This window comes from Schistocerca serialis, chromosome 2 (genome assembly GCF_023864345.2).
Source record: "Schistocerca serialis cubense isolate TAMUIC-IGC-003099 chromosome 2, iqSchSeri2.2, whole genome shotgun sequence".
NCBI lineage: Eukaryota > Metazoa > Arthropoda > Insecta > Orthoptera > Acrididae > Schistocerca > Schistocerca serialis.
The window spans coordinates 506,590,246-506,617,345 of NC_064639.1; the positions used below are offsets into that span (position 1 = coordinate 506,590,246).

At 45.9% G+C, this 27,100-nt stretch overlaps 1 protein-coding gene across 2 annotated transcripts in view; it reads right to left on the bottom strand.

Annotated features, from left to right (window-relative positions):
- LOC126457469 (toll-like receptor 4) overlaps window positions 1–27,100 on the bottom strand; it is a 122,523-nt gene that overhangs the window by 41,996 nt on the left and 53,427 nt on the right. For both annotated transcript variants that reach the window (XM_050093760.1, XM_050093759.1), the window contains exon 3: window positions 11,166–11,676. In XM_050093760.1, coding sequence (XP_049949717.1) covers window positions 11,166–11,676 — 511 coding nt within the window. The remainder of the gene's footprint in view (window positions 1–11,165; window positions 11,677–27,100) is intronic.

Genomic DNA, 27,100 nt, shown 5'->3' on the forward strand with positions numbered 1-27,100 from the left:
CATTACCAACCGGTGTAACAGCCACAGTGTTGAATGGAAGGATACAAACGTTCATTCATTGTCTCGTACAGCTGCCGGATGTCAGTTTGTGGGATGGAGTTCCATTCCTACTGCGCGTCGTCGTCAATATAGGGACAATTAATGCTGGTTGTGGATGAAGTTAGAGATGTCGTCCGATGATGCCCTACATGTGCTCGACTGGAGACAGATCTGATGATTGACCAGGCCAAGGTATTATGCCGACGCTCCGTAGAGCATGTTGGGCTACAACATCTGTGTGCGGGAGGGCATTATCCTGATGGAAAACACCACGCTTTTGATGAAGCAACAGGTCAAATCATCAGACTGACAAACAAATTTGCAGTCAGGGTGCGTGGGATAACTACGAGAGTGTTCCTGTTCTCATACGAAATAGAACCCTATACAATAACTCCAGGTGTATGTCCAATATGTCTAGCGCGCAAACAGATTGGTTGCTGGCCCTTAATTGGCCTTCTTCTGACCAACACTCAGCCATCACTAGCACCGAGGCACAACCGGCTTTCATCAGAAAACATAACAGACCTGCACCCAGTCCTTCAATGAGCTCTCGCTCGATTCCATTGAATTCGCAAATGGTGGTGGTTTGCAGTCACTAGAATGCAAGCTACAGGGCATCTGGCTCGGAGCTGTTCTTGAAGTAGCCGATTTGTAACAGATCGTTGTGGCACTGTGGTGCCAACTGCTGCTCGAATTGGTCCTGCAAATGCAGTACGATGCGCCAGAGCCGTACGCTGGACACGATATTCTTCTCCCTCGGTAGTGTCACGTGGCCATTCGGAGCTCAGTCTTCATTCTCATGACCGCCGCTGTCAGCAATCAAGTATAGTGGCTACATTCCTGCCAAGCCTTTCTGCAGTACTACAGAAGGAAAATTCAATTTCTTGTAGCCTTCTTACACGACCGCGTTCACACTCAATGAGGTGTTTATAACGGCGTCTTCGTCGCCATAAAGGCACTCTTGACTAACATCAACTCACCATGTCCAATCTCAAAGGTGCCTAACCCTCACTACAGCGTGTATTTAAAGCCACCCTGATTTGCATACTCATAGTAGTGCTACTAGAACCGCTCTTATGCGACTGGTGCGAGATTTGAATAATCATTTCTCAGATGTAGAAACACGCTTACCAAATTTCGTTCATGTCGCATAACTCCTGGCTGTCGCGAGTTTTTCTTTTTTTGACGTCATTGTAGCTAGACGCAGAGCTAAACAGTCTTTTCCCCTCCAAAACACTGATTATTCTTTCAGCAATATAAGAAGAAGAGAAGAACAAGAGCATCAATATTTTTATTAAAACCGAAATCATGAGATACGACTGGAAAACTCTCTGCTGTTGATTATACTGTTGTATGTAGATACTAAGTATAACTCCAAACTCCGTCCTTTTGAGCAGCACCATTCGGTTCTTACGCAGAAACGATGTTCTGTATCCCACTCCTCTAGAAAGTACGTCTCTTTAGTCGTCAGTAGATTTTCAGGAAAACTTTGCGCGCCTTTTCCACTAGCTCTCTTATCGGCTTCTCCAATCCAGCCTTGCACTCTGATAGTACTGCGATGTCATTTTCATGTGCTAACGGATGAGTTCTCCCATTCATCCTAGCAGCTTTCAAATTTCTGTTCATTTCTCTGAGACTTACTGAAGCATTCTTTCTAACATTTTTGACGAAACATTTTCGCCTTGTGCTCTTGTCACAGTTGTGCCTGCTCTCACTGTGCAAATTAACTTCCTGTGTTCCATAATTCTATACTTATGTTGTACAGGTTGTGGATATTATCATACGACTTAGAAGATTCGTGGTCGTGCGGTAGCGTTCTCGCTTCCCATGCCCGGGTTCCCGGGTTCGATTCCCGGCGGGGTCAGGGATTTTCTCTGCCTCGTGATGGCTGGGTGTTGTGTGCTGTCCTTAGGTTAGTTAGGTTTAAGTAGTTCTAAGTTCTAGGGGACTGATGACCATAGCTGTTAAGTCCCATAGTGCTCAGAGCCATTTTTGAGAAGATTCATTAGGTACTGTTAAAGTGTGTTTGGTAAGCTCATAGGACCTGGTAAAAAAAATTGTAAATTTGTGTTCTTATGGCACTAAACAGCTTAGGTCATCGGTCCCATCACATTTGCAGTGGCTTACCTAACTTAAACTAAAAACTTACGCTATGGACAACATACACAGCCATGCCCGAGGATGGACCCGAACCCCCAACGTGGAGGGGGGGGGGGGGGGGAGCCGCGCGGAACGTGATAAGACGCCCAAGACCGCGCGGCTACCCCGCGCGGCCATAGTGCCAGGTAGCTGTAATTAAACTTTACTTACGCACAGAAGTCCAGTGTGAGCTGTAACTATCATATGGTAGTGAAACTTGGTAGACATACTAGTACGTTTGAGAGGTGGCATGAGCCCCATCTCATATTTCTATCTTACTCTGAGTAATTCGATTTTCCTCTCTAACTGCATGCGGTGAAAAGGCGCTATTCCTTCACACGCGGACTTCCCACGCAGCGTCTCTCGTCACCTGGGTGGTCCGGTGACAGGCGGGTTCTGCTGTTTCTTGAAAGGGTTAAGCCGACAGGTGTGAGGGAGTCGAGTGGATGCTTTCCAGACGCCGACATTGTCATAAGAGCTGCGGCGACACCCCCAGAGGGGCCAGAAGGAGCGGCTGGGCTAGAGATTCCGTTACTTCGCAGAAACTTAGTGAAAACCGTTTCTGGCGGGCTACCAGCGAGGCGTGGGAAAGACTTGCGTTCCCAGGCAGTCTTGGCGGGCAGATTCCCGCGTTTTCTGCAAAATCATAACTGTGATTGGCTTGCTCAGGGAATAGCTCCGTGACGTAGCAAAATCGGCGCAGAAATTGGCGCCAAGTATCTCCATTGGTGGAGTAGTACTGCGTCGGCAACAGAGGGGAATTTTCCCCCGGTTTTCGAGTTGCTGATTGGAACGTTTAACCACGACCACTGTCGTGGGGGCGGGAATGTTCTGGGTTCGGCTTGTACGGGTGCTCTTGAAGAGAGTCGGCTCTCGCCTTTCGGTCGGAGTAGGTTACAAGTCTGAGCTCTCGCTGCTCTGGACAGCCTGCCTTTCGTTGGCTGTCTAATATACTTTTATTTAATTGTAACTGTTTGACGAAGTTGCTGTAGTTTCGACTTCAACGTAACTTTCTGAGTACAGTTGGCAATCGAGTGTTCTGCGTACAAGCGGCCTATGTTGTCTGTCTTGAGCAGTTTTGGCTAAAGTTGACTGTATCGGAGTTACTATGTGACTTCGCTTGTTAAAATCAATCACTGTACCATCAGTGATTGTGTGGCGAGCCTTCTTCGTCTCCCTCAGAGGCTCATTTGTATTGCTAGGAAGTCTTTAGTCTGGAACACCCAGACCAGGATAATTTGTTTCGGGCTATACTCGCGACATTATCATTACCACGACGGGACGTCGAAGCAACCAGCCATCGCCTTCGGTGCGCCAGGTCGTGTTCTTGCAGTTAAGAAGACAGCTTGGTAATGTATGTCCGCAGCACCGGCAGCTTAGGGAATTTTGCTAGGTGATAACCAGAGCTCAGCAGAGCGCGCCTGTTCGTCTTTTCCAACTTTGTTCTATCTTGGGTGTTCATTGTCTGACTTCTCACTACTGTAGCAGCAATTAATGTTGGATTGGCTGTGTGTTTCTCTTAAGATTTGAGCTGCAAGGAATTGGCTCCACATACCACTTCGTCATAAATGTCACAATCTAGTTTATGGACAACTTCACCTTCACAGCATTTATTTGAGTATCCAATTTGATCCAATTTGATGTATTGTAAATGTTTCATGTGTTTTGTTTATAATTTTGAGTTTAGTCATAATAAATCAAATTGTTATTTTGGACAGAGCTTTCATTCTGTTAATCGGTAGAGCAACCCTTTCATTTCCCACTACGTTAATGAAACTTTCCTTTATTTAATTAATTTCTATCAAATTAAATTATTGCAGGTGCCAAACTCTTTTCTACTCCACTTGCAGGGTCGATTACAGTCAGTTCGCGTTTCTTCTTAATCCATGTGCAACAGCAAAAGTCGAAGTTAGAATAGGGGGGGGGGCTTAGAGCATCATTTACATATGAAAATTCTAAAAGAATTTAGTGTTAAATACACTGCTAACCCCGGCACCTCGCACGTTAACGGGAAATCGAGTTGCGCTGGAAAAAACTTTGTTACAGTTTTGGTCACCATGTGCAAATCTGTACACTGTTGGTACAACGGTATGACATCCACGCTGTTATTGGACAAGCCATAACGTTAGTGAACAATATGACTATCGAGAAGAGAGACAGTGCGCTGTTAGTGAAACTGTTTTATGTAAACCGTAGCATTTACATTGCTACACTGAGAGAGTATCGCCGACTGAAAGGCTTGAGGAGAGGCCCAATGCCATTAAAATGTTTAAAGGAGATGATATGAAATTCGAAAACACGGATGAGCTTGGTGTGACACCTGGAACAGGAAGGCGCCCTATCCTGGTGGAAGTTGTTGACGAGGTCGCTGTTGCTATAACTGACCATGCAGCACGTGCCCCAGGCAGTGCTCGAGAATTGTTCATCCCATGGTTAACAGTACGGGAAGTTTTGCGGTCCGTTTCACTTTGATGTCCGCACAAGATTCAGACGCTGCAGCAACTGAAACCTCAGCAGCAACATTCTGAATTCGGTCTTCGATTTCTGGCACAGATCTAAGTTATTATGTGGTTGGACAATATTCTGTGGAGTGACGAGACACATTTTACACCACAGAGTGCAGTGAATACACGAAACTGCCGAATTTGGGGTGCAACTAAACCAGGCGTTGTGCACCAAGGGTCATTACACTCGCCATATGGGACTGCAAGGTGTGGATTCACAAGCACCTATATTCTCGGTCCGTTCCTCTTTCAAGAGAATACACACAAATTCCCTGTCAGGTGAACCGTGACGTCTGCACGTTATCGAAGTCTCCTTGTACGGTATGTGATTCCTGCCTTGAAAGAGCGCAACTGTGTGGAAACCACCGTTTTCACGTAGGATGGGGCAACACCTCACGTCGCTCGCCCAGTGAAAGATCTGCTTAATGCAACCTCCCACGAACGTGTTATCTCCAGACAATTTCCAGCTGCAGAGCCTACAAGGTCACCTGATCTGAATCCAAGTGACTTTCGGCTCTAGGAGTATCTAAAACAACGTGTTTACAGCGACACATTCGGTCTCTACCTGATCTGAAAGCCAGTATACAGCAGGGGTCTCCAAACTTTTTAGTCCGCGGGCCACATTGACTCCTCCACGAAGTCATAAGGGCCAAGATCTACCTAGTGGGATTAAAGCACCCTAGCACTCCATGATCACCGTAATGTAAGGCTAAAGGAAAGATCAAATCACAAAAATCTAAGGTTGTGGGAATAGCTAGCACTGAAACGAACTACGATTTTTATTTAATTACATAATTTTGATTGTTGGACGTACCTGACCGAAATTCTGGCGTATTTTATTCTGGCAAATTTCACCGACAAAAAAGTATGTCACTGCACATTCTTCACGAAAGCGTCCTGCAAAGTTAACGAAATCTCAAAACCATTGTTAGCAACACTATTACTGCAAGACGTAACAGAGGTAAGTATGTCAACGCATTGTTATTTCAAGCGGCGCAACAATAATTTTAGTTATGTAGTCTTGTAGCGAGTATCAGAGCCAATGTCAGGTGTATTCGCGATAGGCCTCGAAACTCAATTGTTGGCAGTATAGGTACCACCACAAATATTTGGCGGGCCGGATACCGGGGATGTCCGGTCGGTTTGCCGGCTCTCGCGGGCCGGTTTCGGCCCGCGTGCCGTAGTTTGGAGACCCCTGGTATACAGTAACACGTTGCTCAGAGTTCACCAGAACCGCTGCTAGCAACTCTTGGTCACGTCGTTTTACGGATGCAGCATCTCGTCGACGTCTCCGGTGCTTATATTGAACCTATTGTGTAAGCGGCAGTTAATAATACGATTAACATTATGCCTTTCCCACTTGTCTGAGCTTTTCTGTCTTCGTCCTGTTCCTAATCCAATATATAGGGACACATTTCCATACGTTTTTCTTGGATTCACAGCGGCAGAAGTGCACCATGTGGCCAAAATTTAAACAAAAATTTTTTCAGCGTAAATCAGCTCCGTGTTAACGCATTAGAGTATCTACCAAGTTTCTTTGCCATTTGATAAGTGGAGCCCACAACGGACCTTTGTGAGTAGCTGCACTCTAATTATAGCCACCCGGTACTTATTCATAAATAACTGAGTGTAAAAGCAGCTTAGTGATAGCATATATTAAAATCTTCATAAAGTTACCGGCTACATGTGACAAGTCAAACTAACACTTCATCCCGGACACCTGAGTTTCGCAAGTGATGTGATATCAATCAGAACACTTAGCAAAGAATGGGTGAATACTATCGCACCAACAACAGACAGGCAATAGGTAATCAGACACAAAGTGTGACGCATTTTCTTCCGGATGACATAGTCTCACAGCATCGCAGTAGGACTTCTATGGAGTTGAAGCTTCGAGTCTGCTCATGGCGTACACACACAGTGTTGCCGTACAAGTGAAAGGACAGCATCAAGCGCTGGCAACACATTTGTCGAATCGCATACTGTCAAGGTGTTTACGATACACAAAACGCAGAAAAACTCGATCTCAGTAATATATTTTATGTATATAGACTGAAGCGGCGAGTGAAATCTTGTACCAAGGCTGGGAATCGAACCCAGGTCTCCTGCTTGCTAGGCAGGTACGTGAGCCACTAAGCCACCACCGGTTCACACAACTGCACGGATTACCCTGCCATGCCTCCCTCCTCCATCCAAATTCTCACTGCCGCACCAGTAAACTTTAAATTCCCCTTTAAACACGAACAGAATTGCCGACTCTCTCCATGTGCTGGAACAGCATCGAACGATAATGGGCATCCAGCCTGAAATCAGGTGTAAGTACTTATACAAATGAAATGATACAATTTTAGAGACTTTACTGGTCTCACACAGATATCATGTTATGTATGTAGATTGAAGAGGGGAGTGAAAACGTGTATCAAGGTTGGGAATCGCGGGAGACCCAGGTTCGGCACTCGTGGTGTAACTTTTCGCTCGCCGCTTCAGTCTACATACACACATCAAAAAAAGTTTTGCATCTCCCCGGTTCCCAGAACTCCTGAAGAAACATCGTCCAGTACGTCTTAGATAAGTTCGTACCGACTAAGGTCCAAAGCGAGGGGAAAGATCCACCGTGGTATAACAATCATGTACGAAAGGTACTACGGAAACAAAGAAAGCTTCATCATAGGTTTAAGAGTAGTCGAATCATAGCTGATAAGGAAAAGCTGAACGAAGCGAAAAAGAGCGTAAAGAGAGCAATGAGAGAAGCATTCAACGAATTCGAACATAAAACATTGGCAAACAATCTAAACAAGAACCCTAAAAAGTTTTGGTCATATGTAAAATCGGTAAGCGGATCTAAATCCCCTATTCAGTCACTCGTTGACCACGATGGAACCGAAACAGAGGACGACCGAAGAAAGGCAGAAATACTGAATTCAGTGTTCCGAAACTGTTTCACTGCGGAAAATCGTAACACGGTCCCTGACTTCAGCCGTCGCACGGACGCCAAAATGGAAAATATTGAAATAAACGATATCGGAATTGAAAAACAACTGCTATCACTTAGTAGCGGAAAAGCATCCGGACCAGACGAGATACCCTTAAGATTCTACAGTGATTATGCTAAAGAACTTGCCCCCTTTCTATCAGCAATTTATCGTAGATCGCTGGAAGAACGTAAAGTACCTAGCGACTGGAAGAAAGCGCAGGTCGTTCCCATTTTCAAGAAGGGTCATAAATCAGATGCGAATAATTATAGGCCTATTTCGCTTACGTCAATCTGTTGTAGAATAATGGAACATGTTTTGTGTTCTCGTATTATGACGTTCTTAGATAATACAAATCTCCTTCATCATAACCAACATGGATTCCGCAAACAGAGATCATGTGAAACTCAGCTCGCCCTATTTGCCCAAGAAATTCACAGTGCCGTAGACACTGGCGAGCAGATTGATGCCGTATTCCTGGACTTCAGGAAGGCATTTGATACGGTTCCGCACTTACGTTTAGTGAAAAAAATACGAGCTTACGGAATATCGGACCAGGTTTGTGATTGGATTCAGGATTTCCTAGAAGAAAGAACACAACATGTCATTCTTAACGGTTCAAAATCTGCAGATGTAGAGGTAATTTCGGGAGTACCGCAGGGAAGCGTGATAGGACCTTTATTGTTTACAATATACATAAATGACTTAGTTGACAACATCGGTAGCTCCGTGAGGCTATTTGCAGATGACACGGTTGTCTACAAGAAAGTAGCAACATCAGAAGACTCGTACGTACTCCAGGAGGACCTGCAGAGGATTAATGCATGGTGCGACAGCTGGCAGCTTTCCCTAAACGTAGATAAATGTAATATAATGCGCATACATAGGGGCAGAAATCCATTCCAGTACGATTATGCCATAGGTGGTAAATCATTGGAAGCGGTAACGACCGTAAAATACTTAGGAGTTACTATCCGGAGCGATCTGAAGTGGAATGATCACATAAAACAAATAGTGGGAAAAGCAGGCGCCAGGTTGAGATTCATAGGAAGAATTCTAAGAAAATGTGACTCATCGACGAAAGAAGTAGCTTACAAAACGCTTGTTCGTCCGATTCTTGAGTATTGCTCATCAGTATGGGACCCTTACCAGGTTGGATTAATAGAAGAGATAGACATGATCCAGCGAAAAGCAGCGCGATTCGTCATGGGGACATTTAGTCAGCGCGAGAGCGTTACGGAGATGCTGAACAAGCTCCAGTGGCGGACACTTCAAGAAAGGCGTTACGCAATACGGAGAGGTTTATTATCGAAATTACGAGAGAGCACATTCCGGGAAGAGATGGGCAACATATTACTACTGCCCACATATATCTCGCGTAATGATCACAACGAAAAGATCCGAGAAATTAGAGCAAATACGGAGACTTACAAGCAGTCGTTCTTTCCACGCACAATTCGTGAATGGAACAGGGAAGGGGGGATCAGATAGTGGTACAATAAGTACCCTCCGCCACACACCGTAAGGTGGCTCGCGGAGTATAGATGTAGATGTAGACGTTGACTGTGGAAATTGTTTCACAGATACAGTCCCTTTGACTGTTCAGAGATGTCACTAAACCCGCCCAAAGATATAAATAACCATGCATGAGCAGCGCCTATTAGACGGATGGGGTCCGACAGCCAATCAGTTCCAGTCATTCCACTAGGAAGGAGGTATACGGCTCGTGTTGTCTGTAGTTCATCCATTCCTAGACGGTCAATACCGCGGTTCGCTCGCGTCCGCATTGTTTATTTGTACCAGGAAGGGCTCTCAACAAGGGAAGTGTCCAGGCGTCTCGGAGTGAACAAAAGCGATGTTTCCAGAATGAGATTTTCACTCTGCAGCGGAGTGTGCGCTGATATGAAACTTCCTGGCAGATTAAAACTGTGTGCCCGACCGAGACTCGAACTCGGGAACTTTGCCTTTCGCGGGCAAGTGCTCTACCAACTGAGCTACCGAAGCACGACTCACGCTCGGTACTCACAGCTTTACTTCTGCCAGTACCTCGTCTCCTAACTTCCAAATTTTACAGAAGCTCTCCTGCGAACCTTGCAGAACTAGCACTCCTGAAAGAAAGGATATTGCGGAGACACGGCTTAGCCACAGCCTGGGGGATGTTTCCAGAATGAGATTTTCACTCTGCAGCGGAGTGTGCGCTGATATGAAACTTCCTGGCAGATTAAAACTGTGTGCCCGACCGAGACTCGAACTAGGGACCTTTGCCTTTCGCGGGCAAGTGCTCTACCAAGGCAGAGGTCCCGAGTTCGAGTCTCGGTCGGGCACACAGTTTTAATCTACCAGGAAGTTTCAAAAGCGATGTTGTTCGGACGTGGAGGAGATACAGAGAGACAGGAACTATCGATAACATGCCTCGCTCAGGCCGCCCAAGGGCTACTACTGCAGTGGATGACCGCTACCTACAGATTATTGCTCGGAGGAACCCTGACAACAACGTCACCACGTTGAATAATGCTTTTCATGCAGCCACAGGACGTCGTGTTACGACTCAAACTGGCGCAATAGGCTTCATGATGCGCAACTTCACTCCCGACGTCCATGGCGAGGTCCATCTTTGCAACAACGACACCATGCAGCGCGGTACGGATGGGCCCAACAACATGCCGAATGGACCGCTCAGGATTGGCATCACATTCTCTTCACCGATGAGTGCCGCATATGCCTTCAACCAGGTAGCCAGGTCTGGCTGAACGCCGTAGACACTGTCCAGCGAGTGCAGCAAGGTGGAGGTTCCCTGCTGTTTTTGGGTGGCATTATGTGGGGCCGATGTACGCCTCTGGTGGTCATGTAAGACGCCGTAACGGCTGTACGATACGTGAATGCTATCCTCTGACTGATAGTGCAACCATATCGGCAGCATATTGGTGAGGCATTCGTCCTCATGGACGACAGTTCGCGCCCCCATCTTGCACATCTTGTGAATGACTTCCTTCAGGATAACGACATCGCTCGATTAGAGTGGCCAGCCCGTTCTCCTGATATGAACTCCATCGAACATGCCTGGCATAGATTGAGAAGGGCTGTTTATGGACGACGTGACCCACCAACCACTGTGAGGGATCTACGCCGAATCGCCGTTAAGGAGTGGGACCAATAGTGCCTTGATGAACTTGTGGATGGTATGCCACGACGAATACAGGTATGCATCAGTGTAAGAGGATGTGCTACTGGGTATTAGAGGTACCGGTGTTTATAGCAATCTGGACCACCACCTCTGAAGGTCTCGCTGTATGGTGGTACAACATCCAATGTGTGGTTTTCATGAACAATAAAAGTGGGAGAAATGATGTTTATGTTGATCTCTATTCCAGTTTTCTGTACAGGTTCCGGAACTCTAACCGAGGTGATGCAAAACGTTTTTTGATGTGTTTACATAAAACCATTATGTAAGAGAACAGTAAAATCTCTGAAATAGTGTCATTTCATTTCAGTAATGTGTATTTCTCATTACCTCAGGATGTTAGGACCTCCATCCCAGTGAGATATTTGGTTGTCGTGTAGGTCCAACGCCAGATGGCTGCTGCTACTTCCAAACTGGCTGCAGTGTGGTATAGTGCTAAGGCGGTTGTGAGCAAAAGTCAGCACCACCTGGCTCTGGAGCTGCAGCTCCGGGTATTCGGTCAGCTGGTTGTCTGAGGCGTCGAGGACTTGCAGCTGGTGGAGTCCACGCAGTGCCGCTCCCAGGGAGGTCAGCTGGTTCTGCGAGATGTCAAGGAACACCAGATTCGGGACCCCCTGGAAGGCGTCCTGCTCTTGGTGCAGGCAGCACAGGAACGTGTTGCGGAGCGTGAGTTCCTTCAGCTGCGGAAGATGCGGCAGCTGGCCCGCGAGCCGCTGCACGCGCGACCTGGACAGGTTCAGCGTTTTCAGCTTCTTCATACCCGCAATGGCTGCCGGTACCGTCAACAGCGTGTTGTCTGCCAGGTCCAGTTCTTCCAGCGCCGGCATCTGGATGTGCGCATCTGCCACAGTTTACATTACAGACTTATCAATGGAAGCTCTGCTAAGACTTATGTGTAATGTTACTACACTCAGTAACTCTTAAAATTTCAATAAGGAATTTTCGGTTTATTAAGCTCTTTTGGTTTTTTGTACCCTACACCTCCTTCTCGGTTCATTACGTCTGCTCTGCTCTCAAAACCGAAGGAAATATTTCATGCCCTGTCGACGACGAGTTCATTAGATAACGAGCACAAGATGGGGAAGGAAACTGACGCTGTACTTTTCAAAGGAGCCAGTCCAGCAGTTGGTTGGTTGGTTGATTTGGGGGAGGGACCGGACAGCGAGGTCATCGGTCTCATAGAATTAGGGAAGAAAGTCGGCTGTGCCCTTTCAAAGGAACCATCTCGGCATTTTCTTGAAGCGATTTAGGGAAATCACGGAAAACCTAAATCAGGATTGCCAGACCTGGGTTTGAATCGTCGTTCTCCAACAGTTGCCGTAAGCGATGTAGAAAACATGGAAAACCTAACCCTGGATAGCCTGACTGGGATATGAACTGCCATGCTCCCAACTGCGAATCCAGTGTATCTCTTTTTACCTTCGTTGTCCTTACGCTAAATGTACAGGGGATAGGCAAAATAATGTGAACAGTGGTAGTAATGGGATGGTTGTGTTTGATGGACAACAACGCAGGTGAGGCACATGTCGCACTGGACTGTGTGTGTTCAGTACGGACTGGGCATCAGTGCAGGTTGTTTACGAGTAGTTCACACTTCGTATTTGCATTCAGAGGCCGAGGTCGACGTTCAATGAAAGACCTAACAAAGTTCCAAAGAGGGCAGATTGTGGGGGCCCGATTAACTGGAGCATCAGTAACCAGGACAGCCAACTTATTGAATGTTTCAAGAGCAACTGTTTCAGTCGTGGCAACCTACACAAAACATGGAAAGACATCATCGTGTAAACGTAATAGTGGACGCAAATCAAAACTGAATGAGAGAGACCGCTGTACACTAACACGAATTGTGTAAAAACAACACAAAACTGCGGCAGCTAAAGTGACTTTAGAGATCAATAGCTATTTTCATGACCGCGTATTTGTCGACACTGTCCGCCGAGAACTCCATAAAGGGAATATTCATGGAAGAGCTGCTATACTGAAACCATTAGTGACGATAACCAACGCAAAGAAGCGTAAAACATGGTGTCAGGAGCATAAATCCTGGACAGCTCAGCAGTTGAAATACATCATATGGTCCGACGAGTCAACGTTTCCGTTATTTGAAACCTCGGGCCGGTTTACGTCTGGAGGACGCCAAAAGAAGCCTACAATCCTGATTGCTTAATTCCAACGGTTAAGCATGGAGGTGGAGCCGGTCGCCATGGACGAGCGATTCTAGGCGCTACAATCTGGAACCGCGCGACCGCTACGGGCGCAGGTTCGAATCCTGCCTCGAGCATGGATGTGTGTGATGTCCTTAGGTTAGTTAGGTTTAAGTAGTTCTAAGTTCTAGGGGACTGATGACCTCAGATGTTAAGTCCCATAGTGCTCAGAGCCATTTGAACCATGGAGGTGGAAGAGTGATGGTGTGTGCAGCCATATCAAGGTATTCTGCTGGTCCCATCATTACTCTCAAAGGCCGTGCTACAGCCAACAATTATGTGAACATTTTAGGTGATCAGGTGTACCCTATGATTCAAATGTTGTTCCCCAACAATGATGCCATATTTCAGGAAGATAATGCACCCATTCACACAGCCAGGACAGTAGAATCTTGATATGAGGAGCATGTAACTAAATTGCAGTGTTTTCCCTGGCCAGCACAGTCCACGGACTTTAATATTAACGAACCCTTTTGGGCGGTATTGGAGCGCAGACTCCGGAGCAGATTTCCGCCACCCTCTACACTACAGGAGTTAGAAGAGGTCCTGATCGAAGAGTGGCCTAGCATTCCACTGGAGACTACACAATAATTATATACAAGTATTTCAAGAAGTATCGCAGCTGTAGTACAGGCAAATGGGGGTCCGACCGCTTATTAATTAACCATTCCCAAGTAAGTACAGGTGTTCACATTATTTTACCTTTGGCAGTAAAATCGTTCTGAAGTCAGCTCTAGATGACGTTGCTCCTAAATTTCTCAATAGTGTTCCGCGGAAAGAGCGTCATCTTCTCTGCAGGGATCTCCTTTTGATTTCTAGAAGCATCTCCGCAATACTCGCGCGTTGATCTATCCTACCAACACCTGCATTTGATTTATCCTACCAACACCTGCACGCAAACACAGCCAAACCAGCGACGCTGTGCCAACTGCAGTGGGCCCCATGCGGCCAACTTCGGGCAGTGCAGTGCATACAAACAGGCGCTGAAGCGTAAATAAGACAAGAACAGGGTACAGTACGACATTCCACGCCCAAAGGTCAGCGCCGAACCCAATAAGGAACGGCGTAACGTTTGCCACGGTTGCACGCCCTGGCGGAACGGCACAGGCCGCGGAACCTCAGCGCCCTTCACACACACGCGAAACATCCGCTGCAACAGCTACACAACAGCCACAGACAACACCTGAAAACCAACAAGCATCGGTACCAACACCTGTGCCCCCAAACAACACGACCCCACTCCCAGAAGTCACATGCTGCGAAGAAACGCACGCTATACAGGATAACACACCCACACAAGAACCCCCAGAACCCCAAGCCCAGAGGAGGAATAGACGTACACGTAAACACAGAGCGGGGAACACGAAATCACCACAACAGGCCACCCAGCAACAACAGACCAATAACACACAGGAAAACAGTCAACAAGACATCGAGACTGTAAGCCACACTACCATCCCCCTCACCACAGAAGTAACACAGGTGCCACAACCTCTGTCACAAAATATAAACACAAATGCCACTCGTAACAACACACCAATACCCGCACAAGCTGCTGCTATCTCCACAACAGCACCTCAGGCTGCCACACCCAACACCAACACATCACCTGGGGGAATACTGGAAACACTATTCCCTCGACACACGACCGTTCAAATCCTTACCAAGGTACTGACGGCCCTCACTACACTCATCACCCAGCTCATGAGCGCCGAACACGGGCAATACTGGGCTGTTATACACACTGCCATCACAACACTCTTTCACACTCATACATGAATAATATACCACACCCGGCCCATAACGCAGACCCGCATACACTATCACAGATCCTGTTCTGGAATGCAGACTCGATCCACAACAAAAGGGCAGAATTTGCCGCGTTCATGGAGCGCAAGGGAATCCTTGTTGCGCTATTGAGCGAGACGAAGCTTAAACCGCACAAACAATTAAACTTTCCTGGCTACTGCGTCTATCTTACCGACCGACCGGGCGACGCCGTGGCAGGTGGAACTGCAATCGTCATACACAAAGTCATTTCCCTGAACTGGAAAAAATCGAGGCTACGGCCGTCAAACGGAGCCTACACCACACTGATATCGGTATACAACAGCCCTGTAGGCATTTCAACACGCGATATCAGCACACTACTCAACATTTCACCGCGAGTAATAGTCGCTGGAGATCTGAACGCGAATGGAATTCACGCATACGAAATCCCAACCGCAAAAAACTGTACGAACATTCACTAGGCAGAAATTACATTATACTAGCGCCGACTGAACCAACGCACATTCCCTATCAGAGGGGACACAGGCCAGGCTTGATAGACATGGCCCTCATCAAGAGCATTACATCGACACTCAACGTTGCCGTTGAAAACGATCTGCCCTCAAACCACCAACCTGTAATACTATACATTGAGGAAACACTGCAGCAGATGGAACAACTCAAGTTGTTGGACTACAGGCGTGCGAATTGGACATTGTTCGAGGAAAAGCTCGATAGCCACATCCCACCCACACACGAAATTAATGAAACAGCACAAATTGACTAGGCAGTAGAAACCCTCACTAACGCCGTCCAGGACGCAATGGCAGGCACCATACCTGATCGCACCTCACAACAACACAGTGCGGCCCTGCCCCAGGAAATCCTGGGCCTTATGTCAATGAGGAATCGCCTCAGGAGACAATGGCAGCGCACCAGGCGTCCGTACTTCAAACGGCACATTAACAGGCTACAGGGCATCATACACGGTAAAATACAAACACGCATAACACAACAGTGGAACCAAAAACTCGAAGGGCTGGACACCGCACGACCTGGCGTGTGGCAACTAGCCCGACACTTTACCAGGAAGAAAATATACACCCCAGCGCTTCAAGGGCCTGACGGACCTGCGTACTCAGTGGAAGAGAAGCAGAACTAATGGCCCGCACACTCGCAGCGTCATTCACACCGAACCTGGTACCCCAGATCACGTAAGAAACGGATTGACCGTCCTTACGACAGAACAGGCAACCGTAAAAATAGTTTTCCCGTCGGTCAACAGATGTCGCAGGCGACGCTACAATGCTAACTGACCTGTCCATGTCGCGGAATTGGCAACGCTGTATCTTCGGTGACGTGAATGACGTTGATTTGCGTTCGGCTAGAGCGCTGTGCGCGAAATGCATTCGTCACACTGCTGACTGTAGCTCATGATCGGTTGTGGTTCTTCCCGAGTTTTCAATCTAAGAATGTAGATTAGCTCCTGTAATTCTACAAACCAAGTTTATTTCTCACAATCATATGCGAAATGAAATAAATTAAAAGTAACACACAAACATTTGTCGCGAGTTACTGTTTAAATGCAGACTGTATTGCAGTCGCAAAGGTTTTACACTCGCCTTCCATGCCGTCTATTTCCTCTTTGCTATACAGCTCTTCTGATACGGATTATGGTCGTAAAAAAGGTCTCCATGTGCAGGTTAACACTAAAAAGTTTTCAAAATCCGCACCCGGTTTTGGTGCGAATTAAGGCTGGACATATTTCAGTGACAGTCATTTCAAATTTAAATTCTTTTACTTTGCATGTAACTTATCGTAAATGATATAAGAGTGGCACAAAACGATGAATTTTGGATTGTTGCTGAAAGGGGGCTGAAAACGCGGTAATATACAAGTGAAAGCGTGTTTTTCGAGCATATTTTGGCGGTGTCAACTTTGAAGAGCCACAGACGGCAAACCATAATTATGTTAAAAATTTACTTTGTACAGTTTAAAGATAACCCGCAAATATTCGCAACAGACGTACGCTTTTACCTGAAACACAGTTATTACTGGGGATATCCGCACTCGCGCAGACCTGTTACTATAAGTAGTGTTGTTTTCGAGTGAAAGCTGTGTGAGGATTATTAGCGCACAGATTAAAAAAAATAATTAAAATAGGCAGCGTCTATGGTTTGCATATTATGCTCGTTCTCTTCTATTCTCCTCCCTTCATTCCAATATAAACGCTTGTTCACAAGTATAAACGAATGGTAGTGAACATCGGTGAATTATATATGAATACTCTTTTGCAGCAGTGTAAACGACGTTTTACACTCGTTCACTTCGTTCACTCTAGTATATACCAGGATTTAGAGGGACCGATGACCTAGCACTTAGATGAAGGCTATTATTCATTTATTTCACTGTTGCTATTTCAGCTCTAGAGCCATTTTCAAGTACCAAAGGGGAAGGTTTTGTAAGGTAATGCTTCATAAATTGTTTATCAAATGTTACCACACTATGCTTTGCATTTTGTTATCCATATCTTATGTGTTTCAGTTTTCACATTGCACACAAAAATGCCTCTACAGCCAAAATTACGATAGTGAAGTGAATAAACAGTTTTAAAAAGTCCAAATCGCAGCAAAGATTTCATTTAAAAATTGTATGATATGGTTCTTATACAGGAAGGGCTGCCACGTTATATCAGAATATAAGATCGACAAAATTTAGATAGGATCGAATGCTTAGGGCTCTTTATTAATTCCTACTCGTAACTAATTTATTGATTTACCTGAATTTAAAATCCACTCCCGTAACCTTTCTTTATCTTTGACGGAAAATCTGAACATATTTAGTTCAGAATTTGTCCGTCTACTCCTTCTACAGTTGATACACTCACAGGCCCTCGGCATGACGACTCGATCCACTACCACCGGTATGTCAGAAACAGTTGTACTTCACAGACGCCAAATGGTGGAAAGCTGCACGCGTTCGGACGATGTTGCCACGTATTTCACAGATCGGAGTGCTATGTAGTGGTTGGTGCCACAAGTAAGGGTGTGACGCTGTTGCCGCCTGGTGGCCGTTCCCTGACAAGGGTTGCCTGCTAGACCAAGCGATCGGGCAGTCTGTTTCTTACGTGATCTGGGCTGGTACCATCAGATCCAGTGTTCACACTTGCTACTGACCAAGAGGTTACAAGCATTCTAGGCCAACCATCGCGCGACGACATTCGACATGCTAGCACAGCCGAAATCTCCTGGGCTGTAATGCATTCCGCTGCTAGGAAAGCCCCTGGTCATGATGGCATTCAAAACCGTGTCCTCCAGGGGTTCACGGATAAAGCAACTGAGTACCTAACACACATAGCGAATGCCATACTAAAACACCAACACTTCCCCGCCCTTTGGAAGACGGCCAAGGTCCTGATGCTCAGGAAGCTGAGGAAAGACCACAGCCTCCCACAAAATTACCGACCCATCAGCCTTCCGAGCTCGCTCAGTAAGATTGTTGAGAAGGTGAGTCTCAAACGCATCAGTAGGCACTGCATAACAAATGACATCCTGAGACCGGAGCCATTCGGCTTCAGGAATCACCACTCCACAACACAACAACTCTTACGGGTCGTTGAACATATAACACATGGCTTCAACATAAACAAAGCCACAGGGGCGGTGTTCCTGGACATCGAAAAGGCTTTCGACCGTCTATGGCACAACGGCCTCATTCGCAAACTCAGCGACGCGGGATTCCCCGACGGGCTGGTGCGTCTAATACACTCATACCTCACAGACAGGAGTTTCAACACTGACGTGCAGGGAAAACAATCAACACGACACGGTATACACTCGGGAGTACCCCAGGGAAGCACCCTAGGGCCCTTACTGTTTAACCTCTACATAAACGATCTCCAAACCACACACAACACAACGATGGCAATTTACGCGGATGACACAGCCATCCTCGCTCAAGATTGGAAACCATCAAACATTACGTCACGCCTACAGACTGCACTCAGAGTGGCTGAGCCTTGGTTGGAGAAATGGCGTGTTAGAGTAAACGTCGACAAGTGCGAAGCTGTTCTGTTCACTAGAAGACCGAAGCAACTGCGCAAACACCGATATTGCAGACCAATAACTCTACATGCACGCCCAATACGTTTCCGCGAGAAAGTCAAATACCTTGGTGTCTGGCTGGACCGGAAATTACTCTGGGGGGACCACATACAACACATGACCAACCGAGCTAGCGCGAGGCTCAAACAGCTCTACCCTATGCTCAGCAGGCGTATCACACTGAGCAGAAGGAAGTCGAGGTCCATCCGACCCCTGATGACGTACGCAGCTCCTATCTGGGGATACGCTGCGCCTACACGCCTGCGCCGTCTGCAGCTCATACAAAAAGTACTATAAATCATAAGCAATGCTCCACGATACACACCCATCGCGGACCTTCACCGGGAATACCGACTTGAGACTCTCACGGAGGTAATCCACAAACTCACCGCAAGACTATACAGAAACTCCAGACATTCGCAGAACCCGTTTATTCCGAATCTGGGGAACTACGATCACAACCATAGATGGAAACATAAAAGACCAAAAGACATACTTGTAAGGACGTAACATCTATGGCCAAGCACACGCAAACACAACGGTACAGGTGAGCCCCTGTTAATCAGACGCCATTACTGGATATCCAGCTGGAATACACTGCCGAATAACTGGCACCACGCAGGGAAGCCGTACCGTACACTGCATGCAGACAAGCTCCACACATCACCCACACAGTGAGATGATCTATGGCCGTTCTCCCACTACTGTATAACGATCTTGATTGTTCCAGGAATGTAGCGGCTGCAGCAACTGGGATACATTGCCATCGCTTGCCACGGTAATGATGCATGATACCCATTCTAACAAATCCAACCTTGCATGAATTATAGCAGCTAGTAAGCCACTACTGCTCTTACTACCCATCCCACTGTCGCAGAGGTTTTTTTCCCACGGCACGAGCCTTGGCACTTTTTTCCCTCTGCTCTTCAAATCGCTACCCTCACTCGCGTTTCGTCCACTATCTATCACCTGATGGACCGTGTTAATGCGTAGTCTTACCCAGACGCACGGATAACATCACAGCCCAGCATACTGTGATCCACTTACTAGATAACTAACATGTTGACGGAGGTGACAGTAGAACTTTTGGTTTGGTCACCACGTTGGTGCGGGCGTGGAGGGGCCCCATCTCTTTATCCTACCGGTAACAAAACTAGCAGTCCGCTTCTAAATTGCCTCGATGTTTTCCTTTAATCTTACCTGGTGGGGATACCAAGCAATCGAGTACTACTCAAGAATGGGTCGCACCAGCGTTCCACAAACGGTCTCCTTTATAAATAAGACACACTTTCCTAGAGTTCTCCTAATAAACCGATGTGGACCATTCGCATTTCCTACTACCATCCTTACGTACTCGTTCCATTTCATAAAGCTTTATAGCGTTACAGTTAGATATTTAATCAATGTCGCTGTGTGCAGCTGCACACTAATAATACAGCAGACGTTCGCGGAAGGTTGCTTTAAGCGGATCTTCCACTGGGTAAGCGACGTTGAGTGTTGCCCCATCCTACGTGAAGAACGTAGTCTACACTCGGTTGCGCTCTTCCAAAGCAGGAATCACATGCTGTACAAGGAGGTCTCGATAACGCGCAGACGTCACGGCTCATCTGAAAGGCCCTCTGGATGTATTCTCTCGGAAGAAGTACGAACCGAGGATACAGGTGCTTGTGAGTCCACACCACACGGTCACACATGGCGAGTGCAATGGCTCTTAGTGCGCAACACGTGGTTCAATTGCATCCCAAATTCGGCAGTTCTGTGTATTCACTGCACCCTGTAGTATAAAATGTGCCTCGTCACTCCACAGAACATTCCCCGGCCACGTGTCATCAACTTCGATCCGTGCCAGAAATCGAAGAGCAAATTCATAACGTTGCTGCAGATCGTGAGGTGTCAGTTGCTGCACCATCTGGATCTTGTACAGATACTAAAGTAAAACAGGTCGCAAATCTTACCGTACTGTTAACTGTGGGACGGAAAATTCTCCTGACATTGCACTAGCACTAGCAATACCGGGGCACGCGCTACATGGTCAGTTTCAGCAACAGCGATCTCGTCAATAACGTCCCCCAGGATAGGACTCTTCCTTTCCCAGGAACGTTAAGGGCTTGCCTTTCACGTTCATCCGCAATAACTTAAATTTTTCTACCTCGTCACCGCGCTTGGTACCTTCCCTCAAGTCCGATTCATATTAGGCCAGTACTTTAGTAACGTGGCGACTGCTAGAGTAATTCTACTAAGCGAGAAAATGGCAAGTGTGTTGGTGCACGGTCTTGTATGTGGTTAGAGTGGAATACTACGAGTGTGCATAGTGAAATGTTTCGAGAAGTGCAGTAAGCAGCACGAAATAGCGCTGTCCGTTGCTCATTACATAGCGATAACATTCATTTATTTTTAATTTTTATTTATTTATTTTACACGTGCTCTAGCCTGACTACCATTGATATTGTAGCTGTGGTCTCCAGTCCGAAAATAGTTTTGATGCAGCGCTCCAAATTAGTCCAGCCACTGCAAGCCTCTCTGTCTGTGGATAACTACCGCAACCTATATCGACACTGCAGGGAAAAAATTTGTACATCTGGAAAAACTACGTCGATTTCGATTTCGATGCCACCTGGAGGATAGTAGATGTACTGATAATGGTCTCAATGTCGTCTGCCAACAGATGGCATAGTGGCGTAGCTACCAGAGACCATCTGTGTCTACCCTTTAATAGAGGACGCACACAGCGAAAGGCACAGTGTAGTGCAAACGTGTGAAGCAAGCAGGCAACCATACCACAGAGACGCATTCGTGCTTCCTACAGCCATACTAATCTGCCTGCAGTATGATGACATAATACTGACATCAGGGGCTTAAGGAGCGAACGCCGTTCTACGCCACTGTGATGCGATAATGAATCGGCCTTTTGCGTCCGTAGACACCAGCTCATTGTCCGCCATTTTTAAAAATTGTAGGCAATTCACCATTGTAGAGTACATTTATTTGACAACGAACTGGGCTCGTATTAGTGACTCAAAGATGATGAAGAAAGCCGCTTACGATCCGTAATAGCTGACCTTACGTGTTCAGGTGTGGCAAATTTAAATGTTTTTTGCAAGCCTGGTGTACATAATTTTCCACCCATATTATTAATGAGAATGAGAATGGTTTTAAAGATCAGTGCAATTACGCTTGTGCTCCTCAGTATGTTTTAAATGAATATTCTACTTTATTTTAGAAGACAAAGGCGGCCCAACTTCAGTTTTCACTAATGGATCTAAATAGGGGGACGTCGAAGGATAATCATTCATATTTGCTTGCAGTCCGTTTGGAAACTACTTCTTAGTGATATTAACCTTTTGATGCAAGTATGTCTGACATTCTGAGGACATTGGAATGAGAAGAGGTTAATCGAGGGAATAAGTATTGGAATAAGTATTTAATCTGCCCCGACTCGCCGAGTACGCTGAAGACTGACACACAGTTGCATCCAACCGAGAAAATGTACTGGGTGATCAAGACAGCATCCAAATGGTCAAATGGCTCTAAGCACTATGGGACTTAACATCTGAAGTCATCAGTCCCCTAGACTTAGAACTACGTAAACCTAATTAACCTAAGGACAACACACACATCGAAGCCCGAGGCAAGATTCGAACCTACGACCATAGCAGCCGCGTGGTTCCGGACTGAAGAGCCTAGAACAGCTCGACCACAGCGGCCGGCAGACAGCCTCCTCTATTTAATGTGGCCAGGAACGGAAATTTCATTGGGCAGAGTACCGAGGCATGTGGATAAAAAGGAACTCGAAAAATGGCAAAATATGACATCCTGCACACACTGTGATCTCGGTCATGAGATGACTGCTCAGTGGGAAAACAGAGTGGGCCGGCCGGAATGGCCGAGCGGTTCTAGGCGCTACAGTCTATAACCGCGCAACCGCTACGGTCGCAGGTTCGAATCCTGCCTCGGGCATGGATGTGTGTGATGTCCTTAGGTTAATTAGGTTTACGTAGTTCTAAGTTCTAGGGGACTGATGACCTCAGTAGTTAAGTCCCATAGTGCTCAGAGCCATTTGAACCATTTGAACCAAAACAGAGTGGTCGCGGTGCAACAGAACAAATGAAGACCAGAGAATCGACTATCTCTTTCTGAAGAGCATGACACCAACCATTCAGAATCAAAGAATCTACCACAACAAGAGTAAATGTAGGGGTATTCGTCGACTTCTTTGGAGAGAAGACCCAAAAACTGGCAATGCTTGTGGCCTATCATTTCCAATGCATCACATTAAAACGAACTTCATTTTACTACACACAAGACGATATGGCAATACCTTTGTTATTAAACGGATAACCTGGTTCGTGGTATCCAGTCTCAGTTGCACGTTGCCTATCTAAAAGATTCCAGGGACAACAAAACTTTGATTTTCAGTACTTCATAAAATTTACAGAATGAGATTTTCACTCTGCAGCGGAGTGTGCGCTGATATGAAGCTTCCTAGCAGATTAAAACTGTGTGCCGGACCGAGACTCGAACTCGGGACCTTTCACTTTATATAATTATTCATGGAATTAAAAAATTAAAAATGTTCTCATAATCTACTCGTTGAGAGGTATAATCTTACGTTAAAGATTGAACACGTTAAGACATGAATTATAGTCAGAAACTGTGTACACTGAGATGACAGAAGTCATGGGAGACCGATATCACATACGCAGATGGCGGTAGTGTCGCGTGCACAAGGTATGAAAGGGAAATCGATTAATGGTGCTGTCATTTGTATTCAGGTGATTCATGTAAAAAGGTGTGCTACGTGCTTATGGCCGCACGACGGGACTTAACAGAATTTGATAGCGGAGTGGTAGTTGGAGCTAGACGCTTGGGACATTCCATTTCCGAAATCCTTAGGGAATTGAGAACTACGATATCCAGAGGATTAAGAGTGTTCCGAGAATACCTCTCACCATGGACAACGCAGTAGCCGACGGCCGCCCCTGAAAGACCAAGAGCAGCGGCGTTCGTGTAGAGTTGTCGGTGCTAAAAGACAAGCAGCACTACCTGAAATAACCGCAGAAGTCAATGTGGGATGTACGAGGAAAGTAGCCATCGTACAGCGAACTTTGGCGTTAACGGGCCATGGCAGCAGATGACCGACGCGAGTGCCTTTGCTATCAGCACGACATCGGCTCCAGCGCCTCTTCTGGGTTCGTGACCATGTCGGTTGGACCCTAGGCGACTGGATAACCATGGCCTGGTCAGATGAGTCCCGATTTCTGTTGGTAAGAGCTGATGGATTCGCGTATGGCGCAGACCCCACAAAGCCATGGAGCCAAGTTGTTAACAAGGCACTGCGCACACTGGTGGTAGTTCCATGATAGTGTGGTCTGTGTTTACATGGAATGGACTGGGTCCTCTCGTCCAATTACACTGACCACTGGCTGGAAGTGGTTATCTTCGCCTACTTCGAAACCATTTGCAGATATTCATGAACTTCATTTTCTCAAACAACCATTTGTTTGCGATTGGTTTGAAGAACATCCTGGACAATTCGAGCGAATTATTTTCCCACCCAGATGGCCCAGCATGAAACCCATCGAACGTTTATGAAAGAGAGATCAGTTCATGCACAAAACCCTGCACCGTCAAGACTTTCGCAATTACGGACGCCTATTAAGGCTACATTACTCAATATTGTTGCAGGGGACTTCCAACGACTTATTGAGTCCATTCCACGTCGAGATGCTGCACTACGCAGGGCAAAAGGAGACCTGACACTATATTCGGTCGTATGCCATCACTTTTGTAACTTCGATGTATATTTCTTGATGCAGTGTAAGCCACCACATGCAAAAGACCCAGACTATATCATCCAGCATTTGAGAATGAGGGCGCTTAGCTACTCGCAACGAAACTTACACATACAGGTAATTTCAAATCTTTATAAAACTTTTCTCTCTGACATCCCCACAGAATGACGAAAAGAATAACGCTTATCGCTTCCGGCAGTCTCGCTGTTCAAGCAGTCGAACTTCACCATCAAGCATGACGTTTTAATTTATTACTCCTCTGTGGCTAACACTATTCGAACCACATTTTGCAGACAATATTTACATATACAACTGAAAGTACCTTCAAATTTATATCATTGTACGACACATATTTTAGAAGATATGACGTCATATACGAGGGTCATTCAATAATTAAAGAGACAAATTGGTCTGGGGAAAAGACTGTTGGTAGGGCAAGTTTGGTACTTTTATGGCTTGAAGTTGGCATCGCTGGGATGATCCCTGATCAGCTGCTGTATCAACCTTGTTTTACTTATAACCTCGAAAATACATTTCAAGATTGCGAGTCCGCTTGAAACGTCCACATTAGTTGAACAACGTTCTGTTATTCGTTTTTTACTTGTTGAAGGCCAGAAACCAGTGAATATATACTGTAGACTGTCTAAAGTTGGTCGTGAAGGATGTATGAGTTATGAAAATTTTTACAAGTGGGTAAAGAAGTTCAAAAATGGTCGCGACTCAGTGACTGACCAACACCGTTCTGGCCGACCAGTTGCAGTTTCAACTCCCTCACTTGAAAGTCGAATTGATGATATCATTCGTGCCGACCGCCGTATGACTGTGGAAATGATAGTTGATAAGGTTCAAGTTAGTACTGGTGTAGTTCATAACATTATCTTTAACAAGATGAAGTACCGCAAAACATGTGCAAGATGGGTCCCAAAGGAGCAGACGCGGCTACACAAGGAAACAACGTTGAGAGTGTGCACAGAGCTTACGGAACGTTATGAAAGTGAAGGTGAGCACTTCCTCAACAAAATTTTAACTTGTTATGAAACTTGGGTTCACTATTATGAGCCAGAATCATAAAGACAAAGCATGGAGCGGAAGCACCCCAACTCACCTGTCAAGAAAAAAATTCAAAACCCAAGCATCAACTGGAAAAGTCATGCTGACGAGGTTTTGGCATGCTGGAGGTCCAGTTTTTTGTGATTATCTCGAAGAGCAGCGTGCAATGAATAGCCAGTACTACTTGGATTTACTTTTAAATAAGGTGAAGCCAGCCATGAGAGAGAGACGTCGTGGATCTCAGAGGAGAGGTGTGATTCTCCAGCAAAACAACGCACGTCCTCATATTGCTCAACTAACCCGTGAAACCATCGACAAAATTGGCTGGGAAGTACTGCCTCATCCCCTTACAGTCCTGATTTAGCACCTAGTGATTTTCATTTGTGAAAGGCATTACGTGGGAAGAGGTTCCTGGACAACGAAGACGTGAAAAAGTTTGTGGTAAATTGGTTCCAATGTCAAAATAAAGAGTTCTTTCCAGCCGGAATACAAAAGCTTCTAGCCCGTTGGAACAAGTTCATAAATGTTCAAGGGGATTATATTGAAAAGTAGAAAAAGTATTGGTTTTTAAAAATAAACGCTTTTTTCTCCAGACCAATTTGTCTCTTTAATTATTGAATGACCCTCGTTTATTGTGATGCACGAAAGACTAGCTTCTGCTTAAAACGGAGAGCAAATATCTAAGACTATGCTCATCCAGTGTTAGCGACTTCCAACAAACTTTAAACATAATTGTAAATATTTTCTGAACATTTTTTCTCTTACCTGCTTAACGTCAAATATTGGACTCGTTAACTAATTTGTAAAGCAACTAGAAGATTATTGCAGCTTTACACATGAAAGCTCGAGTCTTTAAACAATGGGCGGTTTACTGGTTTCCTCCATTTTAGGTGGCAACGTGGTGATTGTTGAGCAAAATATATTTTGTTTAGGGTCATGAGTTATTCGTAAAATGATTGTGGGAGAAACTTAGTTATCATAGGATAGAGTCGGCCAAACATTTTCTGTTAGAGATCAGCCACAACACATTTTTTTTAAATTGTGGCGTTTGTTATTTCTTCCTTCTTTTCCTCCTCCTCCTTCTTCTTCTTCGGAAATGATTTTTCTCTTTAGTTTCTTGTTACTTACAGTTTTGTGTACGCTGCTTATGTGTGCGTGAAGACTTTAACAGCAATTTTCTCTATCCGTTTTATGGAATGTTGGTGAAGACCAAGTCGTTGTCACTCCCGCAAACATTACAACAAACCAAATCTCCTTTAGAAACAGAACTAAAAGCCCTCTTGCCTTCTCGCGCTGACTGAGCTTGTGTACCGTACAGTCGCGTCACTGATTTATAGTACAGCTTC